The sequence below is a fragment of the Xenopus tropicalis genome, chromosome 7 (assembly GCF_000004195.4).
Source record: "Xenopus tropicalis strain Nigerian chromosome 7, UCB_Xtro_10.0, whole genome shotgun sequence".
Lineage (NCBI taxonomy): Eukaryota > Metazoa > Chordata > Amphibia > Anura > Pipidae > Xenopus > Xenopus tropicalis.
The window spans coordinates 84,622,633-84,645,663 of NC_030683.2; the positions used below are offsets into that span (position 1 = coordinate 84,622,633).

Here is a 23,031-nt window from a genome sequence, read left to right on the forward strand (position 1 = left end):
TTGTGAATATTTACCATATAAAGAGCATTATATGTTAAACGTACCATTTGCTGCCTTTTTGTGCATTGAGTGTGTGCATTGAGTAATTGATTGATTTGTATTAATATTCTGTTTGCCTCATGTGGGCTTGGGGAACAGATTCTCATTTGCACCCTTTCTTTCTTTTTGCCATCTTTGTTTTAAAGCCAGCTATTTCTGCTTTAAAAATTGTGGTGTGCCCTCCAAAACTATTTGTTCGATTTGTGGTGGTACACGCCTTGCTGTAATGCATTGCAACTCATCATGTATGATTTTTATTTTTGGTTTTCACCCCTTAGGGCACCATATATCATGTTGCAGCCAGCAGCAGTACATGCCCAAAGCAATACCATGTAATCCTAGACAATACCTTTCCTCCCCCTCCCTTTAGTCCACACAGCAGAATTACCCCTGCTCCTCAGTCTGCATAGGCCCCCTGCTGCCCGCTACCACTGCTGCACCTACCCCACTGAACAGTGTGCTTTACAGTCCAGGGCAATTCACAGACTGCAGCTTGCACTATGCTCTGGGTACCGTGCCAATGCTTCATATACAGAATGCTAAGGTATGCAATTTTGTTGCTTCTTAACGTTACACCACTTGGTCCATACTCGTAGTAAACAAGCCCTATAGTACTTTACCGTTAATGGAGGAGACATATGAGCAGAGGACATGCCTAGAAATTTGATGGAGCCCATAGCAGTCTTTAAGCCAGAGATGGGGTCGCCCCTTATTTATATAGTGAAAAGTGGTTGTGGTTATGCACAAACATTTCAAATGGGTTTCTGAAAGCCAAATTGCAAATGTGTTTACTTAGGATCTGTTATATCCTGGTCTGTGAAGTCTGACTTCTACTATATTTATTTTACATTAAATTCCAATTTACTGTTTGTGTGGCTTTCTGTGAACTTTTCTTGGCATGCACAGGCATGCATGTAACAGTGATGTTGGGGAACCAGAAGGCTATCACATTATAATTGTTCTGTGGGAATTTGAAGTGGGAATCCCTACACAGAGAGTTTCCTGACCCTCATTTTCCTTAGGCATGCCAAGAACTGCCCATATTTGTTTCACATGGAGCAAGCATGAATCACAACCTGTGGTGGGCATATTTTAAGAATTAATGCTAAAAGTAATTGAACTGTATTGTAATTTTATGCAGTGGCCCATAGCACCAGTTAGAGGTAGGCAGTGGGTGGGGTTCATGAATGTCTCACTGGTGCTCTGTGTACTGTGGAATAAATTTCAAGCAGCTATACCCCTAATCTCACTGATTTTTAATTAATAGGAATAGAAACATTCTATCTAATTAACATTGAATCATAAGACAAGAAAAAAACATTTGTATATTTAATGTCTCATTTAGAGGCCTCTTCTCTGAATCACACCACCGACACTGTGCAGTACTTACCTGTGTGTACATACCTGTTAATAAAAACAGTGCAACATGGCTGATAGCCACCTTGTTGAGCCAGATGATGTCCTTTTCCCTGCTCTCTGTTAGCAACTGCTTACCAAAGGTTTGCACAGTTGCATTTAGAACTAGATTTGCTCATGGCCAGCTAGGGTCAGGACATCAAGTGGCCAACATGTTGGCTGCTAACTCGGATATACCAAATTAATAAAGTAAAATTCTTACTGGACTAGTTAAGGGGTATATTCACCCATTAGTATATAAGGCCCAGGTGCTCAAACCTCAAAAAACCTTCAGCCCACAGGACAAAACACCTACTTACTGGAAAGTGAAAGTAAATACCCGATTGGGGGCTGCACTTGTACAATTTAGCACCTGTGTTCATAAATAAGCACTTGTGTATTGTGCTTGCCAAAGCTTGCCTTTTTCAGCATATTATTCTCTGGTTGTAGTCATTTATAAAAGGTGGGGACAGGATGCAGGGTGCTAAAATTAGTGATTGTACAGGGATTTTAGCCTAAATAATACTTATGGTTATGTAAATTTATGAAAATATGAGAGAGAACTGCTGGTATTTTATTGCTGCTACTTTTCCATGAGAAAAGTTGTGTTTTACTTACCACTGATATCAACCTATCATTGAGCATTTCCGAGTATGCACCACCAGGTCTTACCTCCCAACTGTCCCGATTTTTGCGGGACAGTCCCTCTTTTAACAACTCAGCCCGCAGTCCCGGATTCTTACTGAAAAGTCCCTCATTACCCTTTGATCTCATACATTGAACGCTAAAAAAGATACAAATTTAATTAAAAAGTAGCTTTTGGCAGAAAGCTTACCAAGCTTCACCTGCACTTAGATACATTTTACAAATGTTGGGAGGTACAGTGGATATAAAAAGTCTACACACCCCTGATAAAATGTCGGGTTCCTGTGCTGTATAAAAATGAGACAAAGATAAATCATTTCAGAACTTTTTCCACCTTTAATGTATACCTAAACTGTACCACTCAATTGAAAAACAAACTGAAATCTTTTAGGTGGAGGGAAGAAAACCAAAAAAACTAAAATAATGTGGTTGCATAAGTGTGCACACCCTTAAACTAATACTTTGTTGAAGCACCTTTTGATTTTATTACAGTACTCTGTCTTTTTGGGTATGAGTCTATCAGCATGGCACATTTTGACTTTGCAAGATTTGACCACTCTTCTTTGCAGAAACACTCCAAATCTGTCAGATTGCGAGGGCATCTCCTGTGCACAGCCCTCTTCAGATCAACCCACAGATTTTCAATCGGATTCAGGTCTGGGCTCTGGCTGGACCATTCCAAAACTTTAATCTTCTTCCGGTGAAGCCATTCCTTTGTTGATTTGGATGAATGCTTTGGGTCGTTGTCATGCTGAAAGATGAAGTTCCTCCTCATGTTCAGCTTTCTAGCAGAAGCCTGAAGGCTTTGTGTCAGTATTAACTGGTATTTTGAACTGTTCATAATTCCCTCTATCTTAACTAAGGCCCCAGTTCCAGCTGAAGAAAAACAGCCCCAAAGCATGATGCTGCCACCACCATGCTTCACTGTGGGTATGGTGTTCTTTTGGTGATGTGCAGTATTGTTTTTGCGCCAAACATATTTTTTGGAATTATGGCCAAGAAGTTCAACCTTGGTTTCATCAGACCATAATATCTTTTCCCACATGCTTTTGGGAGACTTCAGATGTGTTTTTGCAAAATGTAGCCTGGCTTGGATGTTTTTCTTCGTAAGAAAAGGCTTTCGTCTTGCCATTCTACCCCATAGCCCAGACATATGAAGAATATGGGAGATTGTTGTCACATATACCACACAGCCAGTACTTGCCAGATATTCCTGCAGCTCCTTTAATGTTGCTGTAGGCCTCTTGGTAGCCTCCCTGACCAGTTTTCTCCTCATGTTTTCATCAGTTTTGGAGGGACGTCCAGTTCTTGGTAATGTCACTGTTGTGCCATATTTTCTCCACTTCACTGTGTTCCATGGTATATCTAATGCCTTGGAAATTCTTTTGTACCCTTCTCCTCAGGGCTGTGGAGTCGGAGTCGGAGGCAATTTTGGGTACCTGGAGTCGGAAAAAATGAACCGACTCCGACTCCTACTAAATTTAAATGGGAATAAAAAAAAAAAAAAAGCAAGTTTAAATGTCCCAATTCACAAACAGTCATAATTAATTACTTCTCTGCTATAAGAATAAAGCCCAATGCACGCAGTGCATAAACGAACACGTTGAGCGACCATGAAGCATGCTTTTCATTGACTGTATGCTTCACTAAATGGGATGTAACGCACAGTTAAGGGGCGGCAGCTCCACTGCGTCGTGTTCCTCTGTTAATGGGAACACAATGCCCACTGTGAACCTAGCCTAACTCTCACTGATAACTAATTAAGTAAAAAAAAATTGTAGGACTAGAAATACTTATATAAGTGAAGGGAATGGATAGTCAATAGTTTAAAGGAACAGTAACACCAAAAAATGAAAGTGTATAAAAGTAACTAAAATATAATGTGCTGCTGCCCTGCACTGTGTGTTTACTTCAGAAAATCTACTATAATTTATATAAATAAGCTGCCGTGTAGTATGGGGGCAGCCATTCCTGCACTGGTACAGCTGGGGTGTTTGCTACAGAAACCCTACTATAGTTTATATAAATACCCCGCTGTGTAGCCCCGGGGGCAGCCAATCCTGCACTGGTACAGCTGGGGTGTTTGCTACAGAAACCCTACTATAGTTTATATAAATACCCCGCTGTGTAGCCATGGGGGCAGCCATTCCTGCACTGGTACAGCTGGGATGTTTGCTACAGAAACCCTACTATAATTTATATAAATAAGCTGCTGTGTAGCCATGGGGGCAGCCATTCAAAGGAGAAAATGCACAGGCACATAGCAGATAACAGATAAAACACTATTGTATTCTACAGAACTTGTCTGTTATCTGCTATGTAACCTGTGCCTTTTTTCCAGCTTGAATGGCTGCCCCCGTGGCTACACAGCAGCTTATTATATAAATTATAGTAGTTTTTCTGTAGCAAACACACCAGTTTTACCAGTGCAGGGCAACAGTGCATTATATTTTTATTACTTTAAAGGTCTTTTATTTTTTGGTGTTACTGTTCCTTTAAGACTGAAGCTTTAAAACATTTGAAAAACTGCTGTAATTCAGCTGTAATGTTAGCTTAAACTTTAAACATGACTATGGGATTCTAGGGAAATCATTAGGAGTAGGAGTATAGATAAAATTGTCTATCAGTTAATTATTAGTTCAGTTGTGTTTTAAGTGCCCCTTCCCCTTCCTGGATGTATAAAATACATTAGCATATTAAAAACAGAGGAGTCGGAGTCGTGGAGTCGGAGTCGGAAGTATTAGAAACTGAGGAGTTGGAGTCGGAGTCAGAGAATTTATCTACCGACTCCACAGCCCTGCTTCTCCTGACTGATATCTTTTAACAATAAGATCTCATTTTTGTACAGCACTGGAACCTGACATTTTACCAGGGGTGTGTAGACTTTTTATATCCACTGTGTGCAAGGGGATGACATGGCATGTTATTACCATGACTAAAAATATGCATTGCCTGTATGATTCTGACTTCACACTGTTTCCATTCGAGGGGAGCAAGTTGAAAAAATTGCTAGTGCTTTTTTCAGCACTAAGAAAAAATAGTTGTGACACAAATGGCCAACATATGCTGTTTTAGCAGCATATAAGTAAAAAAAAAAAAAAAAAAAAAGTAATATTGGTAGAATTAAATCTCAATCTTTTTTTTCAATTTACACTGCAGTTTTTATAGAAATACTAATAATTAAAAAAAAACTAAATTTCGGGACAGTTTTAAAAAGAATGCACGTAAGCAAGGAATAAATATGTGCTAATCGCCTTTTTTTAATTCAACAGCCTCGCATCACCAAGTCCAGTACACAGTGCAAAATCAGAGGTCAATGAAACTGCATGTGACGAGAAGGAACTTGCTGTCATTCAGTCGGAAGAAAGCATTGCTAAGCGAGGTACAGTCTCATTTTCCATTAAAAGACATCCACTTCCCATATTTTTCCCAAAGTAATATTGCTCCACAGTAGAACTGTACACTCTCAAATGCTTCTTACACCTTGTCTTTTTTTTACATAGTAGCTTATCATCTCATTCTGCTGCTTTCTTGGGCTCTCTTTGTTCCCCTAAGCCAGGGGTCCCCAACTTTTTTGACCCGTGAGCCACATTCAAATGTAATGAGACTTGGAGAGCCAAATAGGGGCTGTGATTGGCTATTTGGTAGATCCTTTGTGGACTGGCAGCCTACAGAAAGTTCAGTTTAGCAGTACACCTGGTTTTTATGCAACCAAAACTTGCCTCCAAGCCAGGAATTCAAAAATAAGCACCTGCTTTGAGGCCACTGGGAGCAACATCCAAGGGGTTGGTGAGCAACATGTTGCTCATGAAACAATGGTTGGGGATCACTGCCCTAAGCCATAGGATGTTGCATGTTTGCATGTACTGTAACCTAATTATCCCAAAATGCTACTGGTCTAATATGTTAACCTGATTTGTTGCGTGAATAGGTTCTTAGCATTTGGGTAGTTCAGTTGCATGGGAGATTAAAACACAGACTGGCCATCTTTATTCCCAAACTTCCTGCAACACAGTAGGGATCAGTCCTCCAGCATAAATGTAATAAATAATGCATTACACTACAGGTAGAAATGTCAACATTCTGATAACATTTTAATCACAATTCACGTTTTTTCCAGCAAAAAATACAAATTCAAATTCAAGTTTCCAAAACTTGCAAAAATTTAAAAACCAAAAAAAAATGTTGGCATCTGAAAGCTGGCAAATTTATGTAACAGCTAATGGAACTGGTATTTTCAAATTTAAAGCTATTTTTCAGTGTGAGTTTTCAATGTCAAAATGAAGGATAGAATATGATTTCAAAAATTTAGACAAAATTAAAATATCATCAGATAAATGCTGCCAAGATAACATTGCACTGCCAATGTGTGAAGTTAAATGCTGCCAAGATAACATAAAAGTCAGTGAGAAGTCTAATTTTCTTCCTGAGATTGCTTTTTTCCCCTCCAGATCAAGGTTAAGCCATTCAACATTTTTCTTTGGAAATTGAAACCACTATTGCAAGGATGAAAAAAACAAAACCAATCCTGTTTAGTCGTGATTATTCAGTGTTTTTTTTTCATCTTCCCTTGAAAGTTAACAAGTATTATGAATTAAATTAGGAGAATGTCACGGAAAGCCTTAATTACCCTAGCAACCAATAGTAATCTGAAAGTTATAATGGAAGATGCTTAGAAGAGGGCCTGAAACACAACATAAACAATACAAAAGATAAGAATAAAAAAACTTAGAAACCCTAACAGTCTATCTTCCAGTAACCCCAACAATCACATGCCCAAATACAGCTGCCTGTGTGTACCATACTCTGCCTGCCCTATGCTGCCTGTGTGTGCCAAACTCTGCCTGCCCTATGCTGCCTGTGTGTGCCATACTCTGCCTGCCCTATGCTGCCTGTGTGTGCCATACTCTCCCTGCCCTACCCTGCCTGTGTGTGCCATACTCTGCATGCCTTATGCTGCCTGTGTATGCCATACTCTGCCTGCCCTAAGCTGCCTGTGTGTGCCATTCTCTGCCTGCCCTATGCTGCCTGTGTGTGCCATACTCTCCCTGCCCTACCCTGCCTGTGTGTGCCATGCTCTGCATGCCCTATGCTGCCTGTGTGTGCCATTCTCTGTCTGCCCTATGCTTCCTGTGTGTGCCATACTCTCCCTGCCCTACCCTGCCTGTGTGTGCCATGCTCTGCATGCCCTATGCTGCCTGTGTGTGCCATACTCTGCCTGCCCTATGCTGCCTGTGTGTGCCATTCTCTGCCTGCCCTATGCTGCATGTGGGAGGTGAACCTGGTGGGGATTTGTTCTGGGGGAGGAGGAGCTAAATAGAGGGTATGTCTTGATATTACATAATAAACATCTTTCACAAATGAGTGAAGGGTGACATTCCCACAGTGAGCACCAACCATTTGGGTTTTTGCTGTGCTACCACCATTAATATGGGTATTCCAACCCTCTGGACCACAGAAGTTGGACAGCTATGATCTATAGAATGCTTATTCACAATTTAAAGGTGAACTTCGCCTTTAATCAGCTGTGACTTGTTTATCTTATCCATCTGGCCAGGAAAAGGCATAAAGCTACAGAGCAACTATAAACAATTTGTTCTGTAAATAAGAGCCAGGACTTATCTTTTCTTTCAGTAGTGTGACCTCTCTGGTGGAAAGCACATTTTATTGATGCGGAACACTGCTCTCTAGTGGATTCTTTATAAAACTGATACAGTAGGCAACAAACAAAATAATACTTACATTTCAGTAACAGAGGTCAAGTATTATCAGAGTCCTAGAAGAGAGAACATACATATAAAATAATGAAAGAAAATTTCAGATAAAGTGTAACTCATGTGACAACTTGTGAGTCCATATATTTAATGTGAGAAATGCTGTGTGTATATATGCAAAAGCATCCAAAAGGTCTAAAATAGACACATTTACAATAAGAAACATACTGCAGTCTGCTGTGTACACTTTAATTTGATGCTGAAGTTCTGCTCAAAATGTGCTGACCATCTTTACCTCATTATAGAAGATTCTCCTTTGTGCCATGCTGACCTTCAGTGTACGAGCCCTGTCATTTACCCTGAGTCATCATGGGAGGACCGTCTCCTGGAGCAACAGGACCATTTAGAAAAAGAGATGGAAGAAGCCAAGAAAATGATATCTGGTTTACAGGTAAATTGGAATACTTGTGACAGAAGAATTATACTTGGTATAATTTACGCTTCTGCATCACAGTTGAGGGTGATATTATCGGCATATAATATACAACTGATAATGTTATAAACTATGAAGCTTCCTTAAACTACACAAGCACCCAGTATAGGGAATATAATGCACACAATAACAAAAACATATTTATGACAAATGCCCAGAAGAGTTTCCAAGGCACAGACATGCTCTTTGAATCCTCACCAAATAAGTGTCCACAGCCAAACCCCAGGGGAAACATTTTACTAAGCAGCTTTATTCATGGGGGAAAAAAACAGCTTTCAGCTGTGGCTGTCTTGAACCATCTGTATGCACTGTATAGTAACATTTAAAATCAACTTATGTGCAGTATAGTAAAATTGGACATTTTGCTATACTTTGAATGCAAATGGCCCTGGATAACCACCAGGGCTCCCTGGGAAAGTATTAAAGATAGCAACATAGAATTCAAAAGTACCCCAGGCCAGTGCATATTTTACAGAAGAGAAATACCACTTCTGGAAAAAAAGTAAGCAATTATATTTACTCGGGGTTCCAATGAATTGTCCCCCCCAGTAAATTTCACTAAGGTTCAGTAAATTAATAATTTTGTTTCAGGGCTTATACTTTTATTGTAAATATACCCATTACAAGATTAATTTTCCCTTTCCATAAAGTACAATAAAGTGCACATCATGTCAGGAGCTTGTACCATGTCAGATTGCATCATAGTTATACTTGCAACATAGTCTGTGATCATCAGCCTCAGGAACACAACTGTACCAAATATACATATAATCACATGTCAGGCTGCCAGAGATGAAGAAAAGAACGAAAGATCACGATATGGGATTAAACAGAGCAGCTAAAACCTGGCCTTATTTAATTTTCAATTCCCAAAAACATACCTAGCTTCATTAAAGTAGTAATTGTTGGTCTGCATTTAAATTGACTTTTGTTACAGAATCCAGTGCTTTGTTATTACCCCTGGTTACAGTATTCAATTTCCTATTCAGGCGCTGCTATTAAATGGATCCCTCCCTGAGGACGAACAACAGAGCTTGTTCACTTTGCGAGAAGATGGGGCGTGCCCAGAAGAACAACTGGTGAGGACAGTCTTGCATTATTCCCTCCTGAAATTATTTGCTTAACACAAGGTACTGGATACACTGTGTTTGTGCTACATTTTCAGGTCATCATCAAAAGTCGTTTGGATCAAAGTATGAGTGAAAATCAGTCACTAAAGGTAAGATGTACATTTTATTCCATCCTTTCTTTGGTTACCAGAAATTCTTGAAACTATAGCAGGAAATGTATTTTAAAAATGATCATATTAACGCGACTTTACTTAGCTTGTATGTGTTTTCTGGTCAAATTCCCTGACATACATACTGTAACAGGCAAATTCCATTACTCTCCGCATACACTGGCAGTTGGAGGTAAATCAAATTAAATTTTAAATTAGTTCTGCTTATCACAATACAGTACTCTGTTACACAGACCAGCTAAGAAGGTATCCCTGTTTTAGACACACCCAACTTGTATCTTGCCTCTGACTAATTAATCTTATGTTACTGTTGCAGAATGAACTTTTGAACTATAAACAGGAAAACAGAAATTTGCAGGGAATAAAGGTAAGAAGAACAATGCTAATAATAATTTCATAAATATTTAGTGTAATATTTCATAACATTTCACATAGGGACATATTTCAGTATTTAATGCAGGGTATAATTTAAACATAAAAGAGGAGAATATCTTGTTTTTAAGTAAAAAGCAAAATGTAGTATGAGAAAGTACAATAATAAACTAACACATGTTTAAAGCTATGCAAGGATCCTTTTTTATATGTGTATATGAGAAAACTTAGCAAGTGTTCCCTAGTCCATCACTGTGCTAGCATTAAAGTGTATAAGCTCATCAAAACAAATTCTTGATTAGTTACTGGACTGGGTCTCTATGTTAGCATTAAGCCAATGTGTATGTTTTGTTTTATTTTTAACACCTCCATGTGTGTTTGCAAAAGCCATTTATCCACTTTATCATGTGATAAAACAGCCAAAATCAGATAATAATACTAGATACAGACACAAGCCTCATGTACAGCGAAAGGGAAGATTGGGTGCTCAATCTATCCAATATCCAAGGCTATTGTGATACTAATATCTATAGTTAGTATTAGTGGTTGTATATATAGTTTATGTATGTGAGTGTATACATTGGTAGGTGTGGGTTGTGTGTGCTGGGTTTACTTGGATGGGTTGAACTTGATGGACTCTGGTCTTTATTCAACCCTATGTAACTATGTCTGAATAACAACTCCCAGTATTTACCACGTTTGGAAGTGAAGTTCCAAAACAACCACAGTTTCAAATCTTACCCAACCTTGAGTAATGCAGAAGGAAAGCCTGCATGTAATCTGGTTCCTTCACCCAAAAGCTGTTTTTTTTGCTTATTGAAAGAAAATGTGTTTGTAATAAATATATTATTTCATTTTCTAAACTATTCAACCCCTTTCATTATCCATATCACACCCAGTCTGCACCCCTGGATATATTTGACATAGACCTTAAAGTAATGGAATATGTTGGCGCTTTATAAATAAGTGATAATAATAAAAACAATGTAACAATGTTCTCAACATAGTTTATTACCTTGGGAGTTTTGCTTAAGTATTTTACATTTCTAATACCCAGTTGAAAGTGGTGTAATTTTTTTTTGGCTTTATTACATCCACTGTGCACTAGTATATACATCAAAATGCACAAGATTGCTTTAGGGATGCCATTGCAAGGATAATGTGTTTTGCTTTGTCCAGTTGCATTTGCTCAGCTTCATTGTTTTTGATTCCCCTAGGATGCACTGCAGCAGAGAATGGCTCACCAGGAAAGCTCTGTGCTCCAACTGAAACAGGAGTTACTGCGAGCTAACATGGACAAGGATGAGCTGCAAAGCCAGAATGTGAGTTATGTAACAGGAAGCTGAGTAAGGGTTCTTAACTTACAGTGCACTGTAGGGGCTTAATATATAATACAATTTGGGTTAATAAGAAAATAGACTGGTCAAATTATTGCCTCTAAATAAAATCATTAACTCGTGCACTGCTATTTTACGCCAAAAACTTGTTGACCAGATAGGATAGGCTTATTCAATAAAGCCCTCCCACTGGTCAAGCTAACTTATGAAGCTTGGGCTGCTCAGGGAAATTTGAAAAGGTTTGGGCCGCCTGGCTGGAGGCTGATTCCAAAGCTCAGCCTGATTAATCCACTGGACACCTGTGTTGCTTTACTGTACACCTAAGTGATATATCTTCTACATAAGTCCTTCTATGCCACCTATTGGCTATTACCTAACCAATTATATGACCTCAGTTCTCCTACTGTCTTGTTTTCCACCTGTATTATGTTAAACATTAATATGCATAAATAAAATCTATAACAAAATAGACCAACTCTTCCAAATTACTCCCTGCATATATACATAAATACATATCCTAAACTAACGATATATCACCTGACAGGGCATTACACAATCTGTATCACTGTGAAGAACCACCTTCTGGTTCAAGTTCTGTTCCTCAGGTCTAAAGTGGTAGCCACTTGTTTTTTTCTTTTATTAGTATGTGAAAAAAAGTTTCCCTGCTATCTGTCTATAATGTCCTCTAATTGATCCACCCAGTTTTTGGCTTAAGTGGCATGCAAAATGTGTTGCCTCCTAATGGCCAAAATCAATTCTTACCCATCTATCCATGCTTATTCCTAAATTTATGTAAGGTTTATCTGTAGATGGCTCTAGATGACCTATTTAATTCCACAAACCCTGAAATACAGTTTGTTATATAATGCAAGAATAGATGAAATTTAAAAAGACATGCCTTCCATTATTTTAAAAAGGTGTGATGGTGCATCCTTTTAGGCTATGTGCAGACAGGGCTGTTTATGTGTAGACCAAGAAGCAGGCAATCTGCTGTGCTCAGCCCACTTCTGTGCTTGCACTCATGGGCATTGCGTCGATTTGACTGCATTCATACAGAACAGATTTTGGTGCAGAAACATGAAAGTATACATTTCAAGGCAAAATCTGCTCCATGTGTGCACCCAGGCCGACACAGGAGTGGGCTGAGCACAGTGACTTGACTATAAGCCCTTAAAGTTAAGTTTTGTATCTTTGTATGTGCATGGCATGACCAGCAAAGAAGATTGGGTGAGTAAGATGACTAACAATTGGTCCCTATGTTTAGTACCACCCAGAGCCCATGGTATTCCCACTTTCCCACTGGAAAATTTCCCACTGCCTACCTTAAAATTAAATGCAAGTACATATTCTGTTGAACATTCTAAATTAATTTGTTTTGTGTTTTAGGTGGATTTGCAAAGAAAAATGGAAGAGAGGAGCCAGTTAGCTGCAGAGTATAAGGTAGGACATAAAAATTATAAAGTATCTTTTTTTATGATTTCTGCTTTCAGATAAAGCAGCTCCTGAGATTAATATGTTAATAAGGTGCTGGCCAAAAATAAAAAGATTTTGGAAGTGTAGGCCTACCACTAAGCTGGTTTAGTGCATATTATATTATTATTGGCTTCTCAAAATTTTCCAAGGCTGCACAAATAAAAAAGAAATAAAATATGTCTCTGAAAGTTTTTGTTCATTCAGGCCATGGTATATTTAGTAGTGGCAAGTCAACTGGCTTAGTAATCTTAAAAATGTTTCTCTGCTCACCAAGTAGTAACTAGTTTGAAAGAGGCATCAAATCAGAATATCCTAAGAGAAAAGATTTTATGTCCCTAAAATTTGGGAATGGACGTTCTAGCTTTACAGATGTGACATCAGTCATATATAAAATGATATTTTAACCATAGTTGCTAACTTGACCACTAATAATTAACACAAATTCATATGATTATTGGACATTGACCTTAGACATCATGTCCATGAGCATAACGCCAAGAAGATATGTACTGGAAATGTTGATAATTTTGAGGCAATTACACAGGGAGACACCCGCTATTAAAATTGACCTTTATCTGCACCTGTGTCCCATCTAATGTACAGATAAAAATTTAATTGGCACATCTGGGCACTCACTCATACCATTTTTTTTACTTGAAATGAATGTTAAAAATAAATCAATAAGCTCGGTTTCATCTGAGGAGCTAGCTACTACCATTTCAGCTGCCATAGTTACCTTTAAAGCATAGATTTGCCAGATCTATTGCCAGATTTTAGCTTTTTTTGCATAGACATTGATCAAGGTTCCTTGTAATGAAAAGCAATAACCATGATTATGTTCCGTATTGCAGAAAGAATTAACCCAGAAGGAATGGCTTATACAGCAGTTGCAAGGGAAGCTTGATGAGTCTCATCGGAAGCTTTCTGAAGCCAACTATCAAAAGGTACTGGTAACTTTTTTTATTGCTGGCCCCTTATTGACTAATTGCAATGACCTCTATTACTGTGGCTTATCAAGTTATATTGGCAAAACAATAAACCATCATTTCAGCAATTTATAAATTTATTGTGTGGCAGTTGGTCTGTGTTTCAATTACTGATGGCATTAAAAAATATATTTATATATAAACCACGGCCCACTGTTTGAAAATTATACAAAGGTCTATAATCTTTATATTCACTGATGAGTAAGAAAGGTTTACGTTTAATGAAATATATTGTTTCAGACTGATCTTCAGAAGGAGTTAGATCACCGGAAGGCTCTTCTTCAGCAGTACATGAATGGAGAGGATGACCAGGTAGAGCTAAGTGTTTTACATTACGTAAAATAACAGTTGCATAAAGCCATCAGAGGAGAAGTGGTTCAGGACACCACAAACCCTGGAAGATGGTGAATTATACATTTCTGTAGAGGGTCTTATACATATATAGTGCCCGCAGGGATTTTTTTTTGGCTGCTTTTTTTGTGTCACACATACATAAAACATACTAGATTTTCTCAAGCAGATTCGGGTGTCTAAAATATGAGGAGGACGTTGACACTTTGCTCATCTAATTTGTTTTGCACAAAACTAAGCATATTTTTGATGGCTGTGGAAGAATGCTTGGTAGTGGCTTCCACTGTTCCTATTCTGTCCAGAAAAGTATGTGTCCTCAGTTTAACGGATGCCCTTACAAACTCACCACATGAATCAGGGAGTCACTCTTCTCTCGAAGAAAAGCAGCTTTTATTATGCATTCTATGGTGAATTGTCTCCACCTAAGAAAGCAGAATTTATAAACGAGTGTACAAATGAGTAAGCAAATGTGCATATTCCTTCTGCAGGATAAATTATGCCCATAAGCAACTATTTTATATCCTTAAAATGAGGTCTCTTTTCTCTTTTAATTCAGCTAATCAGTGTTGCCCAAGGATATATTTACTGTATGTAAATATGTATATTTATTCTTATATACATGAATATTCCTGGTTCTAAAGGTTCTTTAATAAAAGAGATAGTTCAATCAAAAATATACATTTATTCACAAAAGTTATTGACACATATCTACAGAAATCTACAAACATACAAAATACAAAACAACGCTAAATCTAAACACAGTATATAACTGATATTTAGAAAGATAATTATAAAGGTGGATATGTTACATAGAATCCCACTTCCTCCCTTATACTCATCCTTCCATTGAGTCAGGCATCTGTGTCCTCACTCCAGGAACTCCAGGAACACACTACTAAAACTTAACCCATGCTATTAACCTAGAGATTGGTCATAGTTGATGTGGCAAGTTCTGATTGGTCAATGACCATTAAGTTAACATTAGGGAGTTGGCCATAGATTCCTGAGGCAGGTTGGACAGTGGACGTTGGGAAAATGCAGTTAGAGACAAAAGGGATTGAATTTCCAACCACCCTTGGTCAAAGTGGATACTAAGCAACTGTGTGCTAGATAGGATGTGTTTAAAGATTGCATCTGTTGTAACCTGATTGTATCTAATATGTAAATTACTGAACATCCTTAAATACACAAGTTACAATGTATATATAAAATACACGCATATTCTATTTAATAGAGATATGACGCAAGCAAGTCTCCCTGTGTTAACAATCAGCATGGTTGGTAAACCTGTATACCCACAACAAAATGAGACATAGCCTCTATTCCGCAATTTGCCGTTTTTTGCAGTCTGCTCTTTATTTCAAAGCAACTTATTGCCTATTACTGCTGTCTCTCACTGATCCGCTTCTCACTCATTGAAAAGCACAGTGCAGCCTTTCCAGGGATACAAGTGCTTGTTGAATGAACTTTAAAGGATGAATACTTGCACCTCGGGGAAACCTAAACAATCCCTATAGAGTTCTACAACAGCAGATATGTATAGTTTATCCAGGGAAACACTGCTTGCAGCATTGGCTGGAAAGTGTCACTTACTCATTGGTATGGTCTTTTAAAGGGACCAACTAAACATTTTTGACTAGTTGAAAGCAGCTTTACCACCCCCTACATTATATAATATATATACATACACACATACATACAGGTATGGGATCCGTTATCCAGAATGCTCGGGACCTGGGGTTTTCTGGATAAGAGATCTTTCTGTAATTTGGATCTCCTGCCTTAAATCATTTAAACATTAAATAAACCCAAATGGATTGTTTTGTTGCCAATAAGGATTCATTATATGTTAGTTGGGCTCAAGTACAAGGTACAGTTTTATTATTACAGAGAAAAAAGGAAATCATTTTTAAAAATGTGAAATTATTTAATTAAAATGGAGTCTATGGAAGATGGCCTTTCTGTATTTCGGAACTTCCTGGATAATGGGTTTCCGGATAAGGGGTCCAATACCTGTTTATTTGTATTATTTTATTTTAACCTGCAATCTAGTTTAACATGAATTTTAGGAAAAGTTCAACATTAACATATAGTGTTTACTTTTTCTCTTAAGGTCAGTGACTACATGAGCCACCCTGCTCAGACCAATGGCTTTATGCAGTCTGCAGGCAAAGTGCCCTCACGTGAACCTGCCCAGCAAAGAACAGTAAGTAATGTAGTGCATCTACATATTTTAAAATATTTTTTTAATTCATTTTTCTTCTAACACAACTTGGGTATTCATGTGAGCGTTTCACCTTCTCATATTCTATAGGCTAACGACTTGCAGTTGGTGCGGGATGCACTGCGTAGCCTGCGAAACAGTTTTAGTGGCCATGACCCTCAGCACCACACAATAGATAGCCTGGAACAGGGTATCTCAAGTCTAATGGACAGACTTCATGCCATAGAGACGCAGAGGAGGCATGACAGGAAGGTATGCATCGACCATGAATCTATAAACTACAAACACAATTTCCAGAATAACTATAATGAACACCATGATCCCCCTCAGGTCCCTTAAAAAAATATGTAGACCTTTTCAAGAGCTTTTAAGAGCTTTTTAAAATGATTAAAACAAGGGGCTGCCATTTATGAGAGATACTGTTTTAGTGCAGATTTAATATTACTGAAAAACCTAAAAGTGTGAAATGAAATCTGAGTAAAATAGCAAAACTTACCTGGACATTTTTAAAGTTATACAAATTTAGCCACTTAACTACAGCAGATATGGTAGCTTTTTTTCTATAATGTCATCCTATGGAGCAGAGATCTTTAGCATTTTTGAGCCCAGGGTCACCCTTGTGGTTAAACAGTTGGTGGCTTTCTTAAGCTCTTAACAAGGGAACAAATATATGTAAACTTGCATGCTTTTATTATATATCCACTGATATCCACTAGAGTAAGTATTCACACTCAAATTATACCTTGAAACACCCCCCACTTGGCAGCCAGTCATTAAAATGAACGCAACTTTAGCAACATATAGCAGTCATACATCAAAAAGGGGAAAATATATTTTTTTCCTGCACAGCTATAAACTAAATAACTGTATAGGTAGGTCTGTTGTATTGATTTATACAGGGAGGCAATTATACCTCCTTATTTTATGCTTGTTCATGCAAGTAAGCAATATAGAAATACAACTAATATAAAAAAAAATTATTGCTCACCATCTCAACTGATTTATTTTGTTCACACTCTCTATTTCTCATCCGAAGGCTCGGAGTAAGATGCAAGGAAGTAAAGGAATCAATGAATACAGGGATTCATGGCCTCCTAATACCAGTAAGCAGGCATTTCAGTAGTTTTCAATCTTACCTTACCATTTTGTAGCAACAACTTTTTTTTAACATGCACTCATACAATGAGTGAGTTATGTAACTTATTTAATTTACATTTATTTACGTTCATTTATAACAAAGGGGTTTTACAATAACTTCAAGGGGACCTGTCACTCAGACAAAAAAGCTGTATAATAAAAGTTCTTTTCAAATTAAACACAAAATCCAAATTCCTTTTTTATTAACACATTCATACCTGTTATAAAGGCATTTAAAAATCCCAGGTGTCAATCATATATTGCCTGGCCTATCGCTGCATAGAGGCAGGTCAGACAATTACTTTTACTTTCCATTCAGCACTTAGTAGATGTCACTGCCCTCCTCACTTTCCTCCTCCCTCCTCACTGTCTTATTGTGTAGCCAGTGTATGGGAATCAGATCCCCCATTCTGGCACAAAGACAAGATTGGAACATAATGCAAAGCTTTCCTCACAAACAAAATGGTTCCTGCCTGCTTATTGCAGTTGTGTAGTTTAAAGACTAAAGGAAACAAGATTTAAATAATTTATATAGTGTAAGCAAATTTGTTTTGCTTGACTAACCCGATAGAATAGAATTTTGAATTGTTTCTTAGGGTTAACAAACAATGGTTACAGAATAAAATTGGTATCAGAAGGCCCTGCAATATGTGGATTCCAGCAAATGCCAGAGTGGTTGCTGTAGGATGTCATAGACAGTTAATGTTTTTGAGGCCATGGTAGTGCTGTTTTGGTTTGGGTGTACTTGAAATGCCAGGGCATATTTTAATCCTCAGTCTGGACCTGCTGAGATAATCTATTTTTTGCTCTACCATGCATTGTTGTCTTTTCTCGTGCTGAGTGGATATCTGTTGACAGTTAGGTTTTAACAAAAGTGGCTTGTCAGAATTTACAATTTCTGTTCCCTTCTGGATAAATACAATTTATAAGATGGCAGCCATGTTAAATAACCTACATACTAAGCAACTTAAAATAATAAGAAAATTCTGTCAGTGGGTCATTCAGTCACTTCAAAATTTTAAATAAATATGACCTTGCTGTTTTAAGAATAGTATCATTCCCATTCCCTGATACCTGTAAAGTATAATTTTTGCAGTCATTGATGGACGCTATTTGCAAGGCTCATCATGCAGGGATATTCCTAGAAACAGAACAGTGATATTTTAAGTGGTAGAGACAGAACGGCAGAGCGTAAACACTATGATATTGTCAATAACTTACTGTTATATTGATTTTTGCAGCAATGCCACATTCACAGAGTACCCCAGTCATGGGCAACAGCAACTCATCCACCAAAGTGCTGTACTTTACTGACCGCTCTCTGACACCCTTTATGGTCACCATACCAAAGAGGTAATGGTAAATGCAATATTAAGCTACATTGTACATGCTACAGACAGAACTTTGGCATTACTGTTTATAAAGGTATAAGGAAGCAAAGGTGCTACTGAAGAAACAACTATATAACACTGTAAACAATAAGCCCAAGGTGTCCTTCGCTTCACTTAGATTTTTGTCCTTTGTCCCTTAGCTTCTAAGAATGAGCCATAAAAGCTGATACTTTACTGACACAGGTATGGGATCCATTATCCAGAATGCTTGGGACCTGGGGTTTTCCGGATAAGGGATCTTTCCGTAATTCGGATCTCCTACCTAAAGTCTGCTGAAAACATTATTTAAACAGCAATTAAACCAAATAGGATTGTTTTGGCTCCAATAAGAATTAATTAAATCTTAGTTGGGATCAAAAGAAAAAGGAAATCATTTTTAAAAATGTGAATTATTTGATCAAAATGGAGTCTATGGGAGATGGCCTTTCTGTAATTCGGAACTTTCTGGATAATGGGTTTCTGGATAAGGGATCCGATACCTGTACTAAACCCTATAACAAACCACAAACCCTGTGAATGTAGAAAAATTATATATTGTATGGAAAAATTTAAGGACATAGTGTTACAACTTTATTAGCCACTTGCCTGCCATAGATTGTAAATTCTATAGTGCCACCTGTCTGAACCTGACTGCTATCGATGAAAAGTTGATGCTTCTGAGTTACTCTTTGATCTATGCTGAGCTGCATGTTTACAGATCAAAGAGTGAGTCCTTGCAGGAAAGTTCCTTAGAGCCAACAGAGAAAAGGCTTGCCATTAAAATAAAGTATGACAAAAGTATCAGACAAGCAGGGTTAACAAACTACCCTTGTACCCTGTAACATCTCTCTTATATGTGTCAAACCCTTTAGAGCTAACTGTACAATCATCACATGTTCACCTAGGGCTTAGACCAACCTTTAAACCCTTTTGAGCCTTGTCAAATGTCTGACCTGAATGCAGGGGTAGAGTTGAAACTCTTGACCTCTAACCTAGTTTGGGTGGAAAAGACAGAAAGCAAGACATCATTACTGTAGCCATCTTCCCCTACTTTCACCATCTTTTTCTACTTTACCAGACTTTATACTTAATAATTCTGTTAATCAAGTTCATTCTTATGAATATCTTTTTTTCACTCAATAGGTTAGGAGAGGTGACACTGAGGGACTTCAGGGCAGCCATTGGCCGAGAGGGAAGTCACAGATACCACTTCAAGGCTTTGGATCCTGAATTTGGAACAGTAAAAGAAGAGGTAAGTTATTTAAAATCTCTAACACGAAAATTCCTTGCTCAGGTATCCTTGAGAAAGATTCCCAGGGGGGCTGAAATGTTGGATCACAGATATTGTTAATGTTGCTTAATTAAATTATTAATTTTTCAATACAGAAGAGAGTGTTGATCCATTCTATAAAGCAGTGCTATCAAACTTACGTGGTACCAAGGGACAGAATTTTAATGGCCAATGTAATGGAGGACCGATGATGGAAGTCAGTGCCCTTTTATATCCACACCCACTTTAAACCACCCCCGTGTTAACACAAACCATATCAACATTAATGGTGGTAGCACACCAGAAACACAAATGGTTGGTGCTCACTGCAGCTGTACCACTCATATGTTAGAAAAGTTTATTAAGCCATATTAAGACATACCCTTAAAGGAGAAGGAAAGGTAAAAACTAAGAAAGCTTTATCAGAAAGGTCTATGTAAATACAGCCATAAGCACTCACAGAGTCCTCTATCAAAACAATTTTGAATGATACTCCTTTTTTGTAAACATGTTCTTAGGGTATCTGTCTTCCTCTCTCAGAAATATCCTTCATTCCTGGGGCCAGAGTCTGCACAGTTCTCTCTTTTCTCCCCTCTTGTTCTCCCCCCTCCCACACAAATGCTAAGAACTCCCTCCTCCCTTAGGAATGTGTAATTTGAGCTACCAAGGCTAGAGCTGCAAGTAGGAGCTACTTAAAATGGCATCTGCTTCTAGGGCTCCTTTTCTCAGGAATGGCAGAATCTGCAGAATAAATATAGTGTTCTAGGTGGCACCAATGTGGAGAATCTATTGGCAGTAAAATGGCAAAATGACTTTCCTCCCTTGTGGATAGCACAGCAAGCCTGAGCACATAATTAAACCTTTCGGGACCCCTAACAACTATTTCCAAATGCTAACGAACTCCCAGAACAAACCCCTGCCAGGTTCACCTCCCACAGGCAGCATAGAACAGAGAATATGGCACACACGGGCAGCATAGAGCAGGCAGAGTATGGCATACACAGGGAGCATATATGCCATATATCTAATTTGTTAAAGAAGATAAATGTTCAATAGAGCTTTATTAGTATTTATGTAGAGTTCAAATGTTGCTCGTGACTTACTACATGTCTCTAGGATGAAAATCTTTTTGTACAAAATAGGAGTGTTTAAAAGAAGTAATAAGGGAAACTGAACGGAATGTTTGGTGTTACAGGCCCTTTAACATTTTTCTAGGCCAGGGATCCCCAACCTTTTATACCCGTGAGCCACATTCAAATGGAAAAGGTGTTGGAGAGCAACACAAGCATGGGAAAAGTTTCTGGGGGTTCCAATAAAAGCTGTAATTACCTATTTAATAGCCCCGATGTGGACTTGCATCCTACAGAAGGCTTTGTTGGGCATTACACTGGGTTTTTATGCAACCAAAACTTGCCTCCAGCCCAGAACTTCAAAAATAAGCATCTGCTTTTAGGCCATTGGGAGCAACATCCAAGGGGTTGGGGAGCAACATGTTGCTCATGAGCCACTGGTTGGGGATCACTGTTCTAGGCTATACATTTCTCATGTGCTGGTAAATAGTATTACTTTTTGAATGTTCTGGTTACAAAAAATTGCTTTTCTAGTAATTACTTCTTTGTGTTAGTTTCTGATACTAGAGCTATAGCATCTATTTATGTGATATACTGTATTAGAAAACAGGGTGCAGGTAAAATATAAGATAAACTACATGGGGGTTTGTATCAGGCTACAAGTAGAAGTTTGTATAAGCTATTATCTTGGGGGGGGGGTGCAAAGGTTGCAGTTTTTTATTCTACCAGCACAATGCATGAGGGACATAAAAACCTAGTCTGATGCCTGATACAGATCTCCAAATAATTTTAAATAGCAATGGGTCCTGAAACAAAGTGCAGTGTGAAAATAATTGCCATGAAAATCTTCTAGTAGGTTTAAAATATTTTCATACATGTAATATTGTTTACACAGCATGGGTGTATCAGTGGCTTGGGAAGAACACAAGCTGCCCCATGCTGCTGCAATCATGTGACTATTTCTGTTTTCTTTTTGACAGAAGCTTTTTTGCTTAAAAGCAAGGATTCTAGATTTTCACTCAAGATCAAGATCAGTTACTGTTTGTCTATTTTTGCACTATGCAGGCTGAGCTAGGAAAACCAAAGCTAGAGAAAACAAAGCAAAAGGCAAACAGTTATATACTCACTTCTTTGTGATGTAAATGCATTTTCATTTGCCAAAATCAAAGGGAAAATATAAACTGAAAGCAGAGCACCCTTTTAAGTGGTCACAGAAAAATGTACTTTTAAATGAACATAATGATGTTCTAAGATACTTTGTATTTTCTTTTATTCTGTGTGCCTTTTTAACTGTTTTGCTCTGCTCTGACAGTGGAAGATGTAAGGAAAGGGCCCGAACTCAAAGATAAGGAGCCTCATTAAATATTAGTAGGCAGAGTGATAATTAATAGGAAATAAAAACAATAAAAGCGAAGCCTGGGAATGCCTTCTGGTTGACTCTGGCAGCCAGATAGCATTAGAGATGAAGGTCTGTTTTAAGAATATCTGCAATTCAAAATTATTACCTATAAATTCCACAAAATGTGGTATAAAAATGTACTCTTACACATTATCAGTGATCCTGCTGTGAAGCAGCCTTGCTCTTGTTGCATGGCTTAGGTATTCAGTGTGATTGAGCTTGCAGGGACTGAATGTATAGCAGAAATAACTAGAGAGGTACATTTCCTGAAGAAAATGTGAGTGGTGCTTGCCATGGCAAAATTCGTGCCCCAATATTACAATGTTTCCTTCAGTTTGGTTAATTGCCCCCCTGCTGGGGCAATTAACCGCCCACCCTCTAGAAAAGTCATTGCACCCCATTCCCGAATAAGCTGCACGGTTTGACACCTCATTCATGGGTCTACGACAAACGGTGGTTAATTGCCCCCTGCTGGGGCAATTAACTGGCCACCCCTCAGAAAGGTCATAGCACCCC

At 38.2% G+C, this 23,031-nt stretch overlaps 1 protein-coding gene across 2 annotated transcripts in view; it reads left to right on the top strand.

Moving 5' to 3' along the window:
- Positions 1-23,031, top strand: part of dixdc1 (DIX domain containing 1) — a 95,625-nt gene that overhangs the window by 67,299 nt on the left and 5,295 nt on the right. For both annotated transcript variants that reach the window (XM_031905638.1, XM_031905637.1), the window contains 14 exons: positions 5,352-5,461; positions 8,099-8,244; positions 9,276-9,365; positions 9,452-9,505; positions 9,843-9,893; positions 11,116-11,220; positions 12,622-12,675; positions 13,560-13,652; positions 13,935-14,006; positions 16,159-16,251; positions 16,360-16,521; positions 17,306-17,372; positions 18,648-18,759; positions 19,920-20,028. In XM_031905638.1, coding sequence (XP_031761498.1) covers positions 5,352-5,461; positions 8,099-8,244; positions 9,276-9,365; positions 9,452-9,505; positions 9,843-9,893; positions 11,116-11,220; positions 12,622-12,675; positions 13,560-13,652; positions 13,935-14,006; positions 16,159-16,251; positions 16,360-16,521; positions 17,306-17,372; positions 18,648-18,759; positions 19,920-20,028 — 1,318 coding nt within the window. The remainder of the gene's footprint in view (positions 1-5,351; positions 5,462-8,098; positions 8,245-9,275; positions 9,366-9,451; positions 9,506-9,842; positions 9,894-11,115; positions 11,221-12,621; positions 12,676-13,559; positions 13,653-13,934; positions 14,007-16,158; positions 16,252-16,359; positions 16,522-17,305; positions 17,373-18,647; positions 18,760-19,919; positions 20,029-23,031) is intronic.